This window comes from Pleurodeles waltl, chromosome 1_2 (genome assembly GCF_031143425.1).
Source record: "Pleurodeles waltl isolate 20211129_DDA chromosome 1_2, aPleWal1.hap1.20221129, whole genome shotgun sequence".
NCBI classification, from domain to species: domain Eukaryota; kingdom Metazoa; phylum Chordata; class Amphibia; order Caudata; family Salamandridae; genus Pleurodeles; species Pleurodeles waltl.
Window position 1 is genome coordinate 1,301,611,572 of NC_090437.1, and position 20,280 is coordinate 1,301,631,851.

The 20,280-nt window shown below is 42.6% G+C and overlaps 1 protein-coding gene across 10 annotated transcripts in view; it reads left to right on the forward strand.

Annotated features, from left to right (window-relative positions):
• Positions 1 to 20,280, forward strand: part of DYSF (dysferlin) — a 794,684-nt gene that overhangs the window by 743,326 nt on the left and 31,078 nt on the right. For all 10 annotated transcript variants that reach the window (XM_069205583.1, XM_069205587.1, XM_069205579.1 and 7 more), the window contains one exon: positions 2,648 to 2,789. In XM_069205583.1, coding sequence (XP_069061684.1) covers positions 2,648 to 2,789 — 142 coding nt within the window. The remainder of the gene's footprint in view (positions 1 to 2,647; positions 2,790 to 20,280) is intronic.

A 20,280-nucleotide genomic window follows, 5' to 3' on the forward strand; every position in this document is an offset into this window, starting at 1 on the left:
ATTTATAGAGCAAATGGTGCAGTCTCTTAATGAAATCTCTAGGCACTTATTTGTGTCCTCCACTACCAGGACCTACTCTTGCGTGTCTTCGCCACAGCAGGGTACTAAAACGTGCGGTCTTTTACTGTTTTGTTGATCATCTTTTTCTTTCAAGATTCACTTTTGATCACAATATTTATTGACCACACACAGTCCTTCTGCTATATTTATTGCATCATAAACATAATAGAAAGACTATCTTCTGGAATGTAGAAGATAGGTCTTCAGTTGTGTTTATGGCATTGAAGACATAACAAAAGGAATATTCACTTGCGTAAAGATACATCTTCTTCTCTGTCTCTCTTTCCATATATATATTACTTTGTGCCTGTATTGCAGAGTATAGTGCATATATATATATATATATATATATATATATATGCATATATATATATATATATATATATATATATATATGCAAGGGGACACCACAAAACAATGAAAAGCTGTGTATATTTTGAAAAAGAATGTAAATCTAAAGGAGAAGCCAGCATGAATATTCAAGTGTAATCAAGAACCTTTAAGTGATTAAGTGTGGATCATTTATGAAAATGTTAGCCTGGACCCAGGAATGAGCTGTACAATTAGGATTTGCATATTTATTCCAAAGTATTCACAGTTTTCCATGGATTTGTGGTGCTCCTTGCTTTTTTACAAGGACTGGACACATAGGCACTGTACCCACATAAAGAACTCTGGGATAGACTTGCTGGTAAGTGTCGCTTGTGGTGGGGGTGATCAGTGCCATACATGCTCTTCGACATTAGTTGCATCAGTCTCAGTGCTAGGTGGATTCACATATGTTGTAATAGCCACAGTTACATCAACAGCTGAACATCACTTACGCAAGCAGGAGACAACCACAAACCCTACAACTCAGTTGGCCCCTAGTCTGCTCACAATAAGCTCATTATAGGGTCTTATGTATCAACACATTTCTTCCCAGATACAGAATGGGTAAAATCTTTTAATATACCAGGCTCTTAGGATCAGGACATTCCGTATGCCCCTAAATGAGTTAACAGCAAATATTTTCAGTGGTCTCAAATTAGTAATATTTATAACACAAATATAAAATGCATTTTAATGCAATACAGCAAATAGTTTTAAATTGTTTAAAATAAGCACAAAGTGACCTAGTTGGTAGGAACTGGAGTGGATTAGCCAGAATACCCAGCCATTTCCTGGCTGACTCAAATAGTGTATACCTTGAGTTACAGAGCAGATCATAAAGTATTTAGCATTCTAGGGAATCATGTTTACAATACATGAGCAATAGATTTAAACCATAGTGTGAATCTCTGCAGATGCCCGAACAAAGCCCAGAAAAGTAGATTGCTCCAGAAACACCGGCTTGTTAAATTTATGTCCAAGACTGGAAAATAATAAATCTGATAGCAAGAAGTTATTGGGTAATATTATACAAAACTCCCAACCCATAGGCCCCTCTGTCTTCACACTGTAATCCATGTAACTTTACCAAACACCATATCTTAATGTTAATGTAACAACCCAATGGATTCTGGGGCTTGTAGTGCTGGCTTACCTCAATCAACTCACATAAAGAACCATTGTACATTGCAGTAGTTTCTTGAAGTACAGATGTCTCTGATGAGGTGTAGTAGCCTGGTAACATTACGAGAGTTATAGTACTTCAGATTTAGTTTGTATAAGTACACTGTGTGCTCCTGAAGGGCCCCATGCAATACGATATCACTGACTTGCTAGGCAGGATTTCCCTTGTCTTCACGACTACTTAAAGTTACAGTGGAATCAACCAGAAACTACCCAAGTGGTAGAAATCCAGTGTCATGATGGATTTCCAAAGGCTCCATTGACAAGCTCTACTTGCACTCCTAGTGGACAACCTTCATGCATACATTTTACAAAGAGGAGCAAACATGAAAACCTAGGATTGTTGTAGATGTCCAATTGTACTCCTGTATTTTGTCACAAGTCGTAAGACATCAACAAATACAAGAGTAAAACGTAGGAGCAGATGTCTGACTTTCAAAGGATAGTCTTCATCAATGTGACACAACGGGAGGAAGGAAGAGATGGTGGAGGTCTGTTAACAGTACCACCCCTCCTTCTTGGATTGGACAACAACACAAGGAACTTCCAAATGATTCTTCAAAACTAATTGTTTACGGTTTAAAAATCTGATCAATAATAATCGAAAGGTAGAGGTGTCAAAAAAAGTTGTACTGTCACAGTTTGTGATCTGCAATATACTTTCCTTCATTTACATTTGAGATACTTCAAGTTTGTGTGTGTGTATTTGCACACACATGTAGGAAGGAATGTGCACATTACACATGGTGCATTTACTGAGCTATGTTAATTTTTCTTTCATATTGACAAAGTAGTCCATTTGACACAACATCAATCAATCAATCAATACATTTGTAAAGCGCACTACCCACCCATAAGGGTCTCAAGGCGCTAAATGAATAATGTGATTTGCTAAGATGCCCTGCTGTAAACCACTGCTTTCACAGCTTGAGAAGACAGACAAAGGTGGCTTGAAACATTGTAGAACATTTGCATAGACACACTCGCTACTTTTATTTCTTCAACTTTTATGAACATTCTGATTTTTCTGCAGTTGGATGATTGGCCATGAGGAAAGTAAGCAGAAGACAGATGTGCACTACAGATCTTTGGGTGGTGAAGGGAACTTTAACTGGCGATTCGTCTTTCCTTTCGATTACCTGCCAGCTGAACAAGCCTGTGTGATAGCTAAAAAGGTAAGTTTAATGTAGTATCCACATTTAATCCCAAGGGAAACATAGTTTGACTTCATTATTTACTACCTCTAGAAAATTGTTGAACTTATTCAATGACATCTCCAGTTTAAAGTTTACTGTGACGCGGCTATCCTGTTGCATCTCAAATCCTAGCATTAAAAGGTAAAAATGGTGGCAAATTCCTTTAGTGTGAAAAAGCTACACTCATTAGTGGGCACAGAATAAAAACAACAGTTCTAATTCTCTTATTCAACTTTTTGATAAATCCGAACACATTCTGTAATTCATTTATCTACTACAAAAAGTGCATGAAAGGTCGGATTTCAAAACCTTTTGATTCAAATAACTGAGATTTAGGAACATAAAAGGTTGAATTTTCAGTCAGGAATCCCAAATCCTAACAAATAGAATGAGGTTTTGCAGATTTGTCTGACCACATATTCCACTTCTAGCTGAGGAAAATCTACAAAATGTTGGATTTCTCTTTGGCAAACATGTAATGATGGTTATCAGAACATGCATGCTCTAAAGGCAATCAGGGTGTCCATTGTGAAGGTTTGGGATCTGCTGGGTCTGGCACATTTGGCAGGGTTGTCCCTAAACTTTTTGCCTTCTTCCTCCTATTTTTTATGGCTTTTTTTTGTTGGCATTAGCACTCTAGACGCTTTACCATTGCTAACCAGTGCTAAAGTGCTTATGCTCTCTGTCTGCGTTGTACTGGTGATTGGTTCTCCATGATTTGGGTATCTGATTGACTAGTAAGTCCCTGGTAAAGTGCACTAAGTGTGCCTGGGGCCTGTAAATCAATTTCTACTAGTGGGCCTGCAGCACTGATTGTACCACCCACATGAGTAGCCCTGTAAAAATGTCTCAGACCTGCCACTGCAGTGTCTGTTTGTGCAGTTTTAAACTGACATTTTGACCTGGCAAGTGCACCCACTAGCAGGCCCAAACCTTCCCTTTTACTACATGTAAGTCACCCCTGGGCAGGGTGCAGTGTATTTAAAAGGTAGGATATATACTGGTGTGTTTTACATGTCCTGATAGTGAAATTCTGCTAACTTCGGTTTTCACTATTGCAAGGACTATCTCTCCCATAGGGTAACATGAGGATTGCCTTAAATATCTTTTAAGTGTAATTGCCCACTGGGAGCAGATAGCGATATGGAGTTTGGGGTCTCTGAACTCACAATTTAAAAATACATCTTTTGGTGAAGGTGGATTTTGAATTGTAAGTTTAAAAATTGCACTTTTAGAAAGTGGGCATTTTCTTGCCTAACCATTCTGTGCCTATGCCTGTCTGGTGCATACACGTCTGGGTCAGGACGACAGTTGGGCTGTTTGTGCATTAACTCTAGACAGTCACAGAAAGGGAGCTGAGGTGTGCCCTGCCTACCCTGGTGGCCCATCACCAGGCTAATGGATCTTCCTGAGCTACAGTGGTAGGAGGAGCTGACACTTGCACCTGAATAGGGCTGTACCTGTCCTTACACAAAGCAGTCTCCAGCCCCCTGGAGTGTGCCTGGGGCCATGGCAGGGGAAGGCAGAGTCTTGTACACTACAAAGACTTCCCCATGAAGTTTTCCTACTTCAAAGACAGAAATGGGTACAAGTACTGGACTTCTGACACCACATAGTTAGAATCCTTCTGGACTGAGGAAATTCTGTCAGGAAGAAGAGCTAGATGCTATAGGAGGGACTTCCACTCTGCCTGTTGATTTGCAATGCTGGTCTGCTGCTTACAGATTCTGTCCTGGGAGTGAAAGGACTGGACTTTGCTTTCTAAATCCTGCTTTCCAAGGTTCTCTAAGGGCTTGGAATGACCTGTTGATAAGTCTCAGGGACATCAAAGGCTTTTATCTGCCAGTGCCTGGGATCTTCTGCTGAGTGTCCTGACTTGCCAAGTGGCGCCAACTCCAGTCCCTTGGCCCTTGCAAGTGCAAGGGAGAAAATCCATTCATCAGCGCGCCATGCCAGAATCGATGCAGTGCCTGTCTCTCAACTGAAGAAACGACACAGCGCTTGCCCCACAGCTGCAGAATCAATACAGCGTCTGCCTCGCAGCTACAGAATCGACGCAATGCTTGTTTCACACGGCCCCATCAACACAGCGTGTCTGGATTTTCCACGCATCCATCCTGGGTGGCAATTTCTCAATGACCCCGCACCATAGTAAGGAACTGAGGCCACATGTCCAGAAATCGACGCATCACCTTTCCTGCGAGGTAAGAATCGACACCTCCCCAGCCAATAAGGAACCGATGCATCACCTCACCTGCGTGGAAAGAATCAACGCATCACCTCCCCTGGGCAGTAAGGAACCAACACATTGCTTTGCTTTTCCGGTGCCTCACCTCTCCCATGGCCCACATCGTCTTTGTCTTTGACACATCTCAGGTACTTTGTGCTAAAGAGATACATCAGTTGATTCCTATAGATTAAGACTTGCTTACACAGAAAGTGATATCTTGACTTGTGTATGTTGGATGTTTGTTGTTTTACTCAGATAAATATTGGCTATTTTTTTTAACTGGTGTGTAATTCGTTTGTAGTGTTTTCACTGTGTTACTGTGTGTACAAATACTTTACACATTGCCTCTGAGATAAGTCTGACTGCTTGAGCCAAGCTACCAAGTAGGGGAGCAGGGATTATCTCAGGTGTGACTCCCTTGTCCTGACTAGAGTGAGGATCCCTACTTGGACAGGGTTAAAACCACTGCCAACTCGAGACCCCATTTCTAACAAGATCACTATGAAGTAATACCTGTGTGAGATTTCATTGGCAAGTACAATGGGTTTGGACATTCTTTATATTTCCATATACTACTCCAGCAACCCAACACAGGGCCTTTAATAGGTACAATTGCAAGCCTTGTGGTACATGGAGTCCTCTTTATTCTCAATGAAATACTCTTCAAGATTCTGGGATTCAGACCACACATGCAGTGCGCTCCTGCTCGGTATAAATATGTTTTACCATGAAAATCATGGTTTAACCATGGTCATTCATGGCTCATTAAGGACAATCCGTGGATGGCTGTGGTTTATCAACAAATGCAAAAACAGGGTGTTCACTGTATACAGTCACTAGCAATTCACATTCTTCTATAGATACACTTTGCTTGGTAGATGTGGATCATATTTTCCTTCCCAGGTGGAGTTTCTTTCGAAGGTGCTGTAATGGCCACCTTTCCCCTCAGGGTGAGGTAGCACATTTTTTGTTTAGATTTATCATAAAATTGAGAATCATTTTGTTTGCCAGTAGGATTGCAACAATGAAATAAAGAGATTCTTGTCAAATGCCTTTGAATTTCAGGTAGGATATCGCAGAGTGTGACATGTAACAAATTACAAACATGGCAGAGATCTCGATTACGAATGAACCTCTGCACTGTTCTCAGCTAACATTTTCTTCTCCTACCTCATCTTCATATTCACCACAAATGTTTATGCACAGAGTTGAGGGGCAAGTTTATTGTTGCAAAAGTTTTACACACTCAGTGAACATGTGGAACCGTATACTGTAACAGCTCTGTATCTCATCCTTTATTTCATAGTGTTAAATGTGATGGGTGAGTAAATTATCTGTACACAAATGTCATATAAACAGTAAATAAAAGGAAACCATGCAGGGGGGATATTACACCCCAGAAATAAAACATACTTGGAAGAACATCACAGAAACCCTGTGCGGAGAACAGACCTGACCCTGGTTATTAGTCTCCACCACAGTACACATAAGAATTCGTTTTTGAAGCTATTTAAAAACTTAGGGCCAGATTTATTATCTGGCAGACTGTCTGTTTTTCCATCAGGGCGATAGAGGTACTGTCCAACAGATTTAGAAATGACTGCCAGGCAGGCGGTCATTCCATAAAACATTGGCAGGAACAGCTGTCACTCATGTTCCTGTCAATGCTTTTTGCAATTTGGTGCAGGGCTCCGTCAACTGTTGACCTTTAATTTCGCCCATCTAAATTAGGTGGGCAGAATTAGAGGTCTGCCTATGGAAGCCCTTATTCCACAGGGGTTTAATCACGGCACAGACGAAGTAGTCTCTGTAGTGATTAAACCAAAGGTATGCCTGCATCTAAATTTGGCGGGTGTACCATTATGTTGGTGGTATATATATTCCATCGCCATTGCGACAGAGTATACATTACGCCAACATGTAATTTAGGCTATTAGTCAGGCTAGTAAAAATTCAGTGAACTGGTAAAAAGTTACTTTTAACAGCTCCAGCTTCTTGTAGGCAGTAGAACACCATGTTCTGCTATAAGAAGTTATAACTCCCTGAGTAATAACAAACTTCTTTTAAAAGGTTTTCTAAGAACTTAAAACTTCATTCAAAATATGATTTGTAATAAATATGAAAAAACCTTCACAAGACCGTAGCACAGATACTTCCCTTAGATATACCATCCTTGTACAAGAATGGTTTCATATTTCCAATAAATGTGCTGCGTATTGTCTTTACCCTGAAATATGATAAACCTCTCTGATTCTTCTCTAAATCCAGGCTTCTTAGCTTTTGTGGTACTGCAGCAATTCTTCAATGACCACTACTTCTCTCCTTCAGCTTAATTTTCAATTCTCTTGCCTAAGTATTCTAAGAATTAACAGAAGAATCTGTTTTTATATCAAATGCCAATTTGCTGTTTTATGTCTGAAGGAATAAAGGACTGAGTTGGTAATTATCTTTATTATAAATACAAACACTTTTAATAAGAATTCTGTTAAGCGCAGAGGTGCAAAATGTTGACTTTTTCATTGAAAGTCCAAAAACTTTGATCGACAGAATAATAATTAGTGTATTTTCTGATTGCATATTACATTTACAATTGGTGATGACAATTTTCAAGTAGGGCACATTTTGTTGCACTGTAAGTTTATATGCTGAGTGTGCAATATGGGGGTTAGGGCATTCCAGCGAAATTCTATGTAAAATGGTTAGAAAATCCAGAAACTCCGAAATTTGTGGATATTCACAAGATATTAGCATAGACATTCCCACTCTGGTAACACATGTGAGTTTTTGTTTACAACATATATAAGTATGTCGGCTTCCAGTGTTGGAAAACAGGTGACCCCCTTCCACCGCCCATAGTTTATATAGTAGTTCATGTAGTAAGAATGTTTTCCTCACCTGGAGAAAAAAAGGCACAAATGGCAGGTGCTACAGCACATATCCGTAGGAGATGCTCCGCCTGACTGTCTGCCCTAAAGCCCGCCGACAACATTAAGAGGTAAGAGTATAAATAGTTATCTATCATTTAATTAGATTTCCATGGGTATTCCTGGGCATCTTAGTCTATTTCCTAATAATAAGGGAAAATTGTTGCTGATTGCAGGACGACACCTATGATGCGTAAATTTCTGATTTACACAAAAATGTTTGTGAATCGGACCTAAGAGCACAAAGGTTACTGCTCTATATTTTAGATTACTTCAGATGTCTTCCTTCATCTATTTAATGTCCATCCAAAAGGCTCGACTACCTCTTTTAGACTGCAAATGATTTAGAGGATTTTGGTTAGCATGTACCCAAGACAGTACTGACACACTCAAGATGGAACCATGCTGACCGTGGTGCGCGGAGGAAATGGGCGGCTAAACAATGAAACTTCCAAACAGAGTTGACTGCCGTAAATCAGAATCACAAACTCAGGGTAGCAAACCTAAAACAGGTGACAGTGGGGCGAATTAAAATATGCGGTGAGCAGTGACATCACATGAAGTGAATATACAGGAAGTGATGCCACAGGAAGTGACATCACACCTCTGACTTCCATCACTTTAAGAAAAGTAGTTTTCTTTTGCCAAAGCATTTCTCTGTCGAAGAGCTCGGGCCGTGAAATATTTTATCTTCCCATGGAGCAGCTTTGTATGGCTCAGGAAGGAGGACCACATGGCCCCCTTCCACTTTATTTGAAGGACAGCCCGGGGACAGAGTCCTTGGGTCCTCTCCTGGTCCGGGAAGGGGGTGCGCATGTCCCCACTCCCCTTTATGAGATTATCAGCACTGGGGATGGGTCCCCAGGGGCTTCATGGAGACTTGAGGAGGGGAGCTGCCTCCTCTTCTGCCTAAAACATACGCTAATCCTCTCCCCGGTCCACCTAGGATGGGTTTTAATGGAAATGGGCAGAAGTCCACACTTTTAAAAAACATAAATTACAGCGCATTTAACGGATCCTCAGTGAATTCACAGCAAAAAGTTTTGACCAAGGTGTTTTAATGACTTGACCACCAGTCTTAGGGGGTCGGTTACCCCTTAGGTTTTTTTTGCATTTTTCTTAGGACTATGGACTGAGTCCCACATCCTAGGATGACTGTCACCACTGCCTGGTTGAGCTGGTGGCAACCAGTCAGACCTCAGGATGAGATCTGCCAGCTCTGTTGATCATTCCCGGCTGATACATACAATTGTTTGTAACCTTAATTTTTACAAAACTGCTGACCGGATTAACACCAAAATACAAACACATACTCTTTCTGGACCACAATCACGCTTTCTGCCACATTTCATGTACAGTTCATTCAGTGGTTTGGGCTGTAGCTGTGTCTGAAGTTCCTATAGAAAATGAATAGGAAAAATACATTTTGTGATGCCCCTCTTTCTCGGCCCCCGCTTGACGGATCATCCCAAAAGCTTCCATATGCAAACTAGTGAAAATGGAGCACTTTTAAAAAAAGGTTTGTCAGATTTGTCAAACGGCACCAAAGTTATTAGCAACACAATAAAGGAAACATGAATCCTAACTATAACTACCCAGAGGGGACTATATGTATATATGCACTTCAAAACCAAAGGTTACAGGGACGTTATAGTTAGGCTCACATTTTAAATGTACAAAACCATAGAAGTTCAGCAGTTATAGTTATAGTCATCTCAAGTAGCTATAACTCGTGCCCTAAAGGTAACTATAACTCGCACCCCCGTCATGCACAGTTTTTTGTCAAAAAGTTTACTGCAAATATTACATTGATATTATCAATTATGTTATCAAAGATGTCATGAGTGCCATAATTTTTGGGGTAATTAGCAGTGCATGGTGAGGGCGCAAGTTATAGTTACCTTAGGGCACGAGTTATAGTTACGTGAGATAACTATAACCATAACAGGTGATAACTAGAACAGGTTTCTATGGGTTGTGTACGTTTAAAATGTGAGTCTAACTATAATGTCCCTATAACCTTTAGTTTTTAAGCGAGTTTCTATGTTTTTTTAGCTCTATTTCCTAACTATAACGTCTCTGTAACCTTTGTTTTTTTCAGTGAAGTTCTATGTGTTTTTTTAATGTAAAGTAATTGTCACTACTATACGTTAATCCAACCACTGGTGCTCACAGGCAACACCCTATAATCACACAACTTTGCACCTCGCATAGTCTTGGCCGTGCTCAGTGCTCAGTGTGGTCGGCCGCCAAGCCTGGCCTGCAGCCAGTCCCTGCGGCCAAACGCCCTAACCACCCAACCCAATGATGCTCCTATCTTATTTTAATTTAGCCCCGGGGAGGTGGCAGTCCCCGGGGCTGGTCGGGGTCGGGCAGCTCCCCCACATTTAATTGGAGATTAGTTCTGGGGAGGTGGCAGTCCCCGGAGTTGCAGGGGGGCTGGGTGGCCCCCCTGCATTGCATTAGAGATTAGCCCCAGGTAGGTTGCGGTCCCCATTGCTATGGGGGAGCTGTGCACCCCCCTGCATTCAATTGGAGATTAGCCCCAGGAAGCTGGCGGTCCCCGGGGCTACAGGGTGGTGGGTGGCCCCCGCTTTTCATTAGAGATTGGCTCAGGGGATGTGGTGGTCCCAAGAGCTGCGGCGGGGTGGGCCTGCATTCAAAATTTCAGTGCCCTCAGGACGTGGCCCGCCTGGGGGCTTCTTAAAAACAAGTGCGGGAGACTGTGCTTTTTAAAAAGTTTCGCTGCAGATTTGCCGATCCACCGCAAATTAGCAGCAACAAAATTTCTTTACGCGCTTTTTTGCCCTGGGGGGGGGGGAGTACCTCCAGGGGTCAACTTAACCCTACTCTGGCTCCTTTTCTTTTTTTAAGCTTTTTTTAAGTGGGACTCGGCTAAAGCCGAGACACAAGATGGTTGCCAACACTTCCTGGGTTGAGTGTTGGCAGCCAATCAGAGCTCTGCATTTCCCTTCACGAACTCAATATTATTTGCGAACCCTTTGCACCTCTAAATATCTATATTTCCTTTTCTTTGGTGTAATTCCATCCAGCGGTTTGGGTTGTAGTCATGTCTAAAATCCTATGGAAATTATAATGGGAAACGCACATTTTTTTACCCCCTTACCCCCCCTTTTTAACTCGGCCCCTGCCGATTTCAACCCCGGAGACCCCATCCCCCGGGGCCTAGTGTTAATATATATATTTTTTGGGGGTAGGTGAGCCGTGTGACACCCCCCACCTGAGCCGATCTCAGCCGCAGGGACCCCATCCCACAGGCCACGCCCTTCTAATTTTTTTCCCCCGGGCGATTTCGGCCCCGGGGAACCCATCCTACAGGGCCCGGCATCACCACCGTTAACGTGAGTTATAGTTCCCTTAGGGCACGAGGTATAGTTACTTGAGATAACTCTTAACTATAACAGGTGAATTTCTCTGGTTTTGTAGGAGTGAATTCTAAGCCTAACTATAACATCCCTGTAACCTTTGTTTTTTTCAGTGAAGTTATATGTATATACATAAATATATATATATAGCATGTAATCCTCTCTAATCCACACTTTCACATGTGCTATGTGCTCGCAAAACATAAATCTATTTCCACAGAATAACGCTTGCTTTATACATCTCAAACCTTCAGGCAATAAAGAGCCTTTTGTGTAGTAATTTGATAGGCTCATTACAGGTCGATATTATCACAATTTTCTAAAATAAAGTTATAAATAAAACATAAGTTATAAATCAAACATAAACATCGAATAGGGCTGTGTGTTCCTCTGTACCTTTTAATCGCCCGAACGTGTGACTCAGGCAGTTAAAAACGAAGGAAAAAAGGGACAAATTGTAATTTAAATGAATATACGTGAACCATAAAAGCTCTGGAATTAGCGTGGGTGACGCACTTGATTCCTGTGACTGACTCATCAATTTTGTTTCTTTATTTTTCGCCCCCAAAAAATCCGGCCGTTATGCTGAGAGGGCATTGGATTTTATTAAAACTGTACGCTTTCAATCCTTGGCATGGTGGCGTGCTTTCATTTCCTTTAATTCAAGCGAAGATGGCGCGATGTTTGATTGAAGTGCAGAAGTCCGTGAGTCAGAGTTCCAGAGTGAACATGAATACTGTAAAATTAAAAAAAAAATAGCCGTCAGGGATAATTAAACTATGAGCAATGACAAACTATGTGGTGGTTTAGATAGAGATGCATTCATTCATTCTATTTATATAATTGGATCTTTCATAGACATTTAAAAACAAATGAGGTGAAAAGCCTCCAGGTGGTGTATTGGGGTATGCAATGTGTCTTGCTGCGCTTGTGTTGCTGGTGAGAATGGAAATGCAAAAAGTACCCAAAGTGTGTTCTGTTTCATAGGCCTGGGAGGCAAAAAAATATTTTCCATTTCCTGTTTCACGATCCCCTGGGAGACCCTGGGAGGGTGTTTTGTGGTTGCAAGGGAGCAAGCAGATATTGTGACGTAGGTCATGGAAAAATTAAGGCTGAAGTGTTGCGCTCGCGCGATCACCGGTGTGTGCCGGAACGGGCCGCCATGACAGTGCTAGCGGCAGGTGGGCGTGGAGGGGTACGGATGAGTGACCAGGACCATGTTGACATTGGGAGAGGGCGAGCAGGGCGGATTCTTTGCAGTGCAGCTAAAACTAATTTAAAAAGTGCTATCACGCTGCCAGGGCTAATGCACTTTTTTTTTAGTGCATTAGCGCGTAATGCATCATAGTCCTTTTTCTATTATTATCATTATTATTAGCCAGCCTGCTCCCAAGCCACGTTGCTAAATAGCATGACTACAATGATTGCCAAAGTGAACAATGCCTATGGTGTACGCATGAACAAAAGACAATGGCCAAACCAGTAGTCTCAAAGATGAGACCTATTGGCTTTGCCAATGATTGTTAGGTGTCAGCCCTGTGATTCTGAGCAAATAAGGTAATCTCCCCATGCATGTAAAAGAAAAAATTATATTTAGCAAAAAATCCCATCACATAAAGTAACTAATTGCACCCATGTTCATGTCTTAGTGAAAATACATTTGGAAGCAGATAACATTTGTTGTCACAAAAAAAAAGGTCAATTTCAAAGGAGAAAAAGGCTTCTTTGAAGTGTGGGTGACATAGTAAGATAACGCTACAAATGGGGAGAGATTCAACAAGGCTGACTAGAAAGAATTAAAACTAAAAGCTGTGCCTTAAGTGGATATTTTACCTAAAGTCTTCTATCTCTCTTTTAACATACCTACTCCCCTTACTGCTCGGTTACTGTGGCGCTTGAGGTCTGACCTCATTAGTCTGGGCTGGCAAACAACCACGCATATTGTGGAAACTCCTTACTTTGCCACCTGATCAGGGAGGTCTTGGAGCGCCTGACATGACATTATACACCTTATGCTCACAGACGCAGTACTTACACGATTGGATCTACTCGACACCATCCCAGCCCCACACGGCCACAGAAACAGACCGTGCAGCCCTATGGCCCCTGACCACAGCACTCTACTTACCTTATAAGGCACAGAGGGTGGAGAATGACACTGTAGAATGTGTGCGCTGGGCATGGGATGGATTGAGGATGCGAGCTAGGCTGCCTTACCTTTATGCTCCCTCCATCCCTCTTGGCCAAAACCGCCAGGTAGCACCCCTTTAAGATCGGGGTGCCAGATTGTGGGCGTGTAGCCATAACATCAACACTTTTTATGGTCGAGCCTCCGTTGCATGCGCTCGCGCATGCATATCGCAGCGAGACGCTTTAGTATTTAGAAAAGGGCTCGGAGCCCTGTCAACTTCACGTCAGTGTTTTTATTGGTTCGTGGGCTTGCCTAATAAAATCTGCTTGCTTTCATTAGTCGAAGGCACGCATACGTCATGCCTTTTCCGGTAGCTAGCCCTCCTCGAGCGCAGCGACCAAGTACAGAAAACATGCGAGGCTCGCTGTTTTCCATATGGCTCGTGGACTTCTTTTTCTCTAATTTACGAGCGCGATCTCGCTTGGCAGAAGTCGAGCGCTTTACAGAGTTAATTTCACTTTTTCGGGTTATGTACATAAATGCACTTTTGCCCGATAAGTGAAAAGTCGGGTTAGGAGTTTACAACGCGATCAGCTCTAACATGAGCAAACGCGAGACCCGTTGCATTGTAAATGCTTGTTTAGACCTGTACCCTGAGGACAAATTCAGACTGCCTTTCAAAACTACTGCACCTTCAGCTCCCAACACACTAGACCTGTCCTCTCATACTGCCAACGTAGGGCCACCTGCTGTGCATTACACGGTACATACTCACCCCCCACCGACACTCCCCGCATTAGAACACATGCTCACCACCCCTCGCAACACAAGCTAATAACTCTCCTTTATACCATCATGCAGTTCTCTGTGCCACCAGCATGTATGGCATGGGAGGTGGGCATGGACCCCCCCATAACACATAAACAATGGTCCTTCTGCTGCGGACAGCTGGAGACACTCTCCCCAGATTACAAGGGCACTTGGTACACTTTAGATTGCCACTCCCCCTTTACCGCACCCCAATGCAGTTCTTCAAAATGGGACTCATTGCAGATCCACGCTGTTCTCTATTGCTATAAATGCTAATAAAGAGCTAAATAAAAAATGCCTCCAGACGCAGCCTTTTGTGTAGAGTGATGCTTCTCACAGAAGAGAAGTCAGAAGCCTGAGGTATAAACAACAGAGGCACAAAAGAGGTGTGAGCTCTCTGCAGTTGGCTATTGATAGAGCGGTCCGTAGTAATAATTTACCTGTGTTCGGACGCTCTTTAGGCCGATGAATCTTTTGACTAAGTGGGAACTCTCTGTACTCTTAATCAATCAATTTCATTAAAATCAATAATCAATATCGAACATAAGCAATACCTTGATCAACATAACACTTAACAATTAATCCAGAATACATTTCGGCGAACCCTGACCTTTCAGCCAGGAATAACCACACCAGTTTATTGCAAAGTTAGTGAATTTATTTCCCTATATTAACAAAGCTAGCACGATATAAATGTGTCTCAACACCAAATGATAAACATAAATGAACATTAATAGCTGTCCATAGCGGCGAAACAGGTGCAATCTATGTAGCATTTGAATCACAAGGCATTCGATAATAGCAATGCAAATCACTAATACGATAATCTGTAATGAGCTTATTGCATACATTTAGTCAGCATAACAAGATCTCAAATTGCATTGTGCGACATAAGGAATCCTCGTCTAACCTCAAATTAGCATCGGCATGTGGGACTTCATGCAAAAACAATTTAGCAACATAAATTTAGAAAACTCCTAGCTAGGGATCTCATCAAAATCAGCAGTTGGTTACCTAAAAGAAACACAATGCAATTGTACAATTTTCTTTCATATTTACCAATTACGATCAGCATACAAGGAAGTCTTCGTCTCACAGGTACCGTTTCGATCAGCATGGGACCGTTTCGATCGGCGTGGGACGGGGGCAAAGGGGCAGGGGTGAACGGGGCAATTGCCTCACGGCGGCAAGGTAAAACTACTACTTCATGCAAAGGGATCAAATCAAAGTTAAAGTCTCTAGGGCCAGAATCATTTAAAGTCTCTTTCTCTCGATTAGAGAAAGCATCAAAGTCTCTCAAAATGGCGTCGCAGCAAAGTGGGCCATAATAGCTACGAAGTCAAAATGGGGGGTATCGAGCTGGTAATGGCTACTTTCTTCTCGTGCACCTGATTTTTATAGACAACAGTTCAAATCCAGTAGGGTCTCCATTGGAGGGTTCATAGGTTAGCTTCAAATTGTCCAATCAAAAACGACAGTTCTCAAGCTTTTACTTAAGCATACATTATCCTTGGAGATGGGTACGCAAGTTGCAACATTGTCTACCAATTAGCTCACTTTCAGAGCCTCCATTGTCCACACCTGCAAATCGACCTTGGAGTAAAGAGAAAATATGCCAGGCTGGCACGAAACCTTAAGATAAGCATGTGAACGGTTTCTGTGGAAAAGTACAGCTTCAAGCAAAAATACACGTTTATTAGCACAGTGGAAAAATACGAGCATCTAAACCGTGAGACCAGGCAACTAGGCCGAAGCCTCCACTAAAGTAATGCTAAGCTAAAACATTTCAAACAAGCAAATCGTGGCACACGTTTATGATTATGTCGGATTAGTGCAATTCTAATACACCACGTTATATAAAGCACGCTTATAAATGTTGGCAAACTACTCTGAGGGCACATTTTGTCCCCGTACAATCTTTATTAGTTCGGTTAAAGTCACACATGATTATTGCAGCACTACGTTTACGCTCTAATAAATCAAAACCTTCATTTTCTGCTTCATCACTATTAGCAGCTGAACAGTGATCAGGTAAGAGGGAAAAGACAGGCCTCAACCCAAGGACCCTTCTCACCCCCAAGAATAGAGACTGCAGACCAACCCTTCACCCCCATCAAACACTAAATGTCAGTTCCCAGGATGACTAATCAATTTACAGTTGTTAAATGACCATTGGCCATCTTGGAATGGCATATTGAACTTGAAATTAAAATGCCAAAATGGATGTGAATGCATCACCACACATGCACACGATTGTGTGGCTATTATGGAATATTTGTATTAGAAAAAAATATTCCAAGGAGCTCACCTTTGTGACTGCATGCGTGGTGAAGCACCAGAGGACATCTTGCAGTGGTTTTTACTCACTTGCGAGAGTGCATGTGTGGTGAAGCACCAGCGGACATCTTGCAGTGGTTTTTCTCATAAAGTAAAACCATTCCATAATGGCTGCCCATGCTTGCAGATTGTAAGGCATCAGTGACCATTTTTTTTCCTTTTTGGCAGTGCCAGAGGAAACAAGTATTGGCAAAGCTAAAAGCTTGGCACTCACATTTTAAAGATTCGACTTCCTCTTGGGTAGATCATGTGCATAGTTTTCGATCATTTAAATGAGACTGAGTGGTTTACTAAAAGTGACATTGCACCTGTAATGTGTTGCATAGCTGTCTCGAAATTGTTGTGTTACGACTACTTAGAAGGTGCACAAACGCACTATGAAATTATCACATAAGAACTGATGGTTAGATTGATGCTTTGCAAATGTTGTAAAGCACATGTGATAACTAAACCTTTCCGCCCACCTGCTCTGCATTTTACAGGACAGTGTCCATAATATATTAATCAAAAAGATATAAGGTTTTATAGGTAGTTTATTGCCTCCTATCGTTTTTCTAAAATGTATAGAGCATCTTCCTTCTTTCCTAACCGAATCAATCAATCTACATTTGAAGGTAACCCAGACTCTTCCAAGAAGATACTCCCTCATTCATACCAGATCCTTCCAGAAATATCAACCCACTTGGTATCTGGTAGCACTTGATAAATGAGCAGGATCTCCCACTTGCAGTCCCGCCAATGTGGGACCCACCCAACCAGATCCCCAAAGGATTCATGGGATACTGTGAATTGCAACCTTTGACCTAAGGGAACCCCTATCACATTGTTTTAATTTCCTGCAGACACCAACATATTTGTCCAAACTTTTCGACACCTGGGACAACTTTTAGAATTGTGGGACAGAGGAGAGGCGTGGCGGGGGAGGTTCCTGCCACTTTGTTGGGGATGTCGAATGGACCCTCCAGTCCCCATTATGTTCACTTATGCACCCCAGCATCACATCAACATGTCACTGTACATCATGGAATGAGTGTAAAGAGTCGCGTACAGCGCGTGACAGAGCCAACGTGTGGCATTTAAAGGTCAGTGTGGACCAGCGTAAACCCAGATGCCCACCCCTGGGAGGCAAATTTACGAGTTAGAGCTGCAACAGAAGCGTGACTTCTTCAAAGCCCTCCAAGATGATTGCAACTCCGTATTGTGCCCTGCTAATGATCCCATTTAAAAGGGGATTTTATTGCACGGGATGATTAAAAGGAATGGTAATTGTAAACTTTGCGGGGAAAGTTTATTTATGTAAGTTCTTGATTTATTTACACTTATATAAAAAGGGCGCAGATACACTGACTACTCGAGAAGAAGTTTGAAAGTTTGGGAGTCTGAAAGTAATTTTCTGATTTAATGCATGAAACCAGTCCTGGTGGGAATAGACGCTTGTTATTATATTCCTGGGTCGGTGGTGTATACAGTATGCGGTATTCCCTTGGGGCGGGAGATTTCTTTCACAAGTTACTGAAATTTCGACTCATTGAGGAATGCCACCAGCCTTGGCCTCTGCAGCAGTCTGGTCGAAATTTACAATCAGTGCTTCGGTCCTCTGGAAAGTCACCCCCAGGATACTGCAAAATGTCACACTGATTGCATATTTTGTGCTGTACAAATGCAAGGTAGGAGTAGTAACAATGTGCTATTGGCCTCACCTTTGGCTGTGTATTTGTAAAACGCACGTTCATCCATAGGCCTCTTGGCACTGAATAACAGATGTTTATTGTTACCCAACTCAATGGTACTCATTTTATCAACCTTACAAGTTTTGGATAAATGCTGAGTAGACCCACCAGGATTTGAACCTGTGACCATGAGGTCAAACACAGGCCCCTACACTGGACGCATTAGTCCACTAAGCCACCAGACCCGGCTTAGGGAGAGGGCCAATGAGTTTACCTTGTGGCCCATGCAGGTTCCCTGCAGCCCTCTGGCCCAGCTCTAGTGACCTGCTGTCCTTCAGCCAGTTCACAACCCAGTTCAGCAATATAGGGGCATATTCAAGAGCCCCTCTGCATCGCTCTTGCACCATGCAACGTGGTGCAAGAGCGACGCAAAAGAAAAGTGAGATTTATGAAGCTACGCAAGGCCGCCTTGCAAGTAAAGTAACGCAGCGCAAATCACTGCATTGCAGTGCTCTGCACCAGGGAGGCATTTTCATAGGTGTTCACATCCATGGTTTTTGACGCATTCTCAGATTTACAAGAGCACGTAAACCTGGGAATGCGCCAAAACAGTACGCCTCCCAGGACAGGTGTAAAGAGGAGAAATATTTGTATTTCTCCTGTTTTTTCCTCCTTCTCGAGTGCTGCAATTTGCAGCACACATAGAAAGAGGTGCACGCCTCTCAGAATTGTTTTGTACAGGCAGGTTCCCCTTCTTGCATGAAAACAATCCTGCCTGCAGCTCAGGCCTGCGTTGGCGTTAGGCAGCCCACTGTGCGCCAGCGCAGGGGAAAGGGCAGGAATGCACTGTACTGCCTTAAATACGGCGCATTCCTGCCCTTTCCCAGTGACACTGCAGCACAGCACGTGACGTCCTGCACTGCGACACTTTGTCATAAAAATGCCCCACAGTGTATTGCATTTGCCACAGCTCTTGTACCGCCAAAGACCTTCTTGGCACTGAAATGGTAGGAGAAATGATCTGACCCTAATAAGATTTTCTCTGAAACAAGGCCTTAGCAACATTCAGATGAGCACACCACCATGTGATTTGGTGTTTATGAAACATAATACTTTAAGTATTGGCAATTAAGGGTTCAGCACGAAATTCCACATTACTGCTGCCAGCATCGAGAATCATCAGCCTCCGTTTCTTTTTCCTACAAAATTGAATAAGGTCAGAAGTTTGAGTGCACCATGCAATGAATGCTGGGCTTTACTATCAGGGACTCCTGTGACATGTAAGTTTCATCCATTGCTTTCCCTTCCGGCACGTGCTTGGAATGGTCTTCACTTGTGGCACCGTCCTCCCTGGGCCATGTGGCTCCATGATCCTGTCGCCATCTTGCTCCGCACATCAGAGGTCACCCAGATGAGTTTTACCAACTGGTGCAGAGTTAAAGGGATTTTAGAGAACAGCCTGGCTAAGGCATTGCATGGGGATATCATAAGGAGAGGCAGTCTACGCTGAGCGCCATGGGATAGGGAGAAATGTGTTCAAATGGTGTGTGGTTTTGGTCCAATAAGTTACTCTGTTGATGCCCTAGGCTGCAGTATTTTAGTGCTTAAAAAGCACAGCTCACATTATTAGGCTGACCGCTCAGAAGCCAAACAGGAAGTAAAGTTGAATGTCTGACTCTGGAAGTCACGAGGAGTCTAACACACATGGCGTGCAGCAAGTAAACATTAATGCTAGGGGCAAAAAAAGATAGCAACAGTCCAAATGTCCTAACATGCTTGTAAACAGCAGAAGTAAAACTTGTAAACTTCATACTTGTATAGCACACTTTTACCCTGTGAGTCAGGCATCTTGGCACTCTACACATACTGCTGTGGAACCCTTCGTGGCTTTCCCAGTGAAGTGCCCACTTCTGGACACCCCCAAGGTGAAGCCAGGCATCCCAGCTCTGTTGTGGAGATTAAGCAAGCTATTGCCCAGTGTT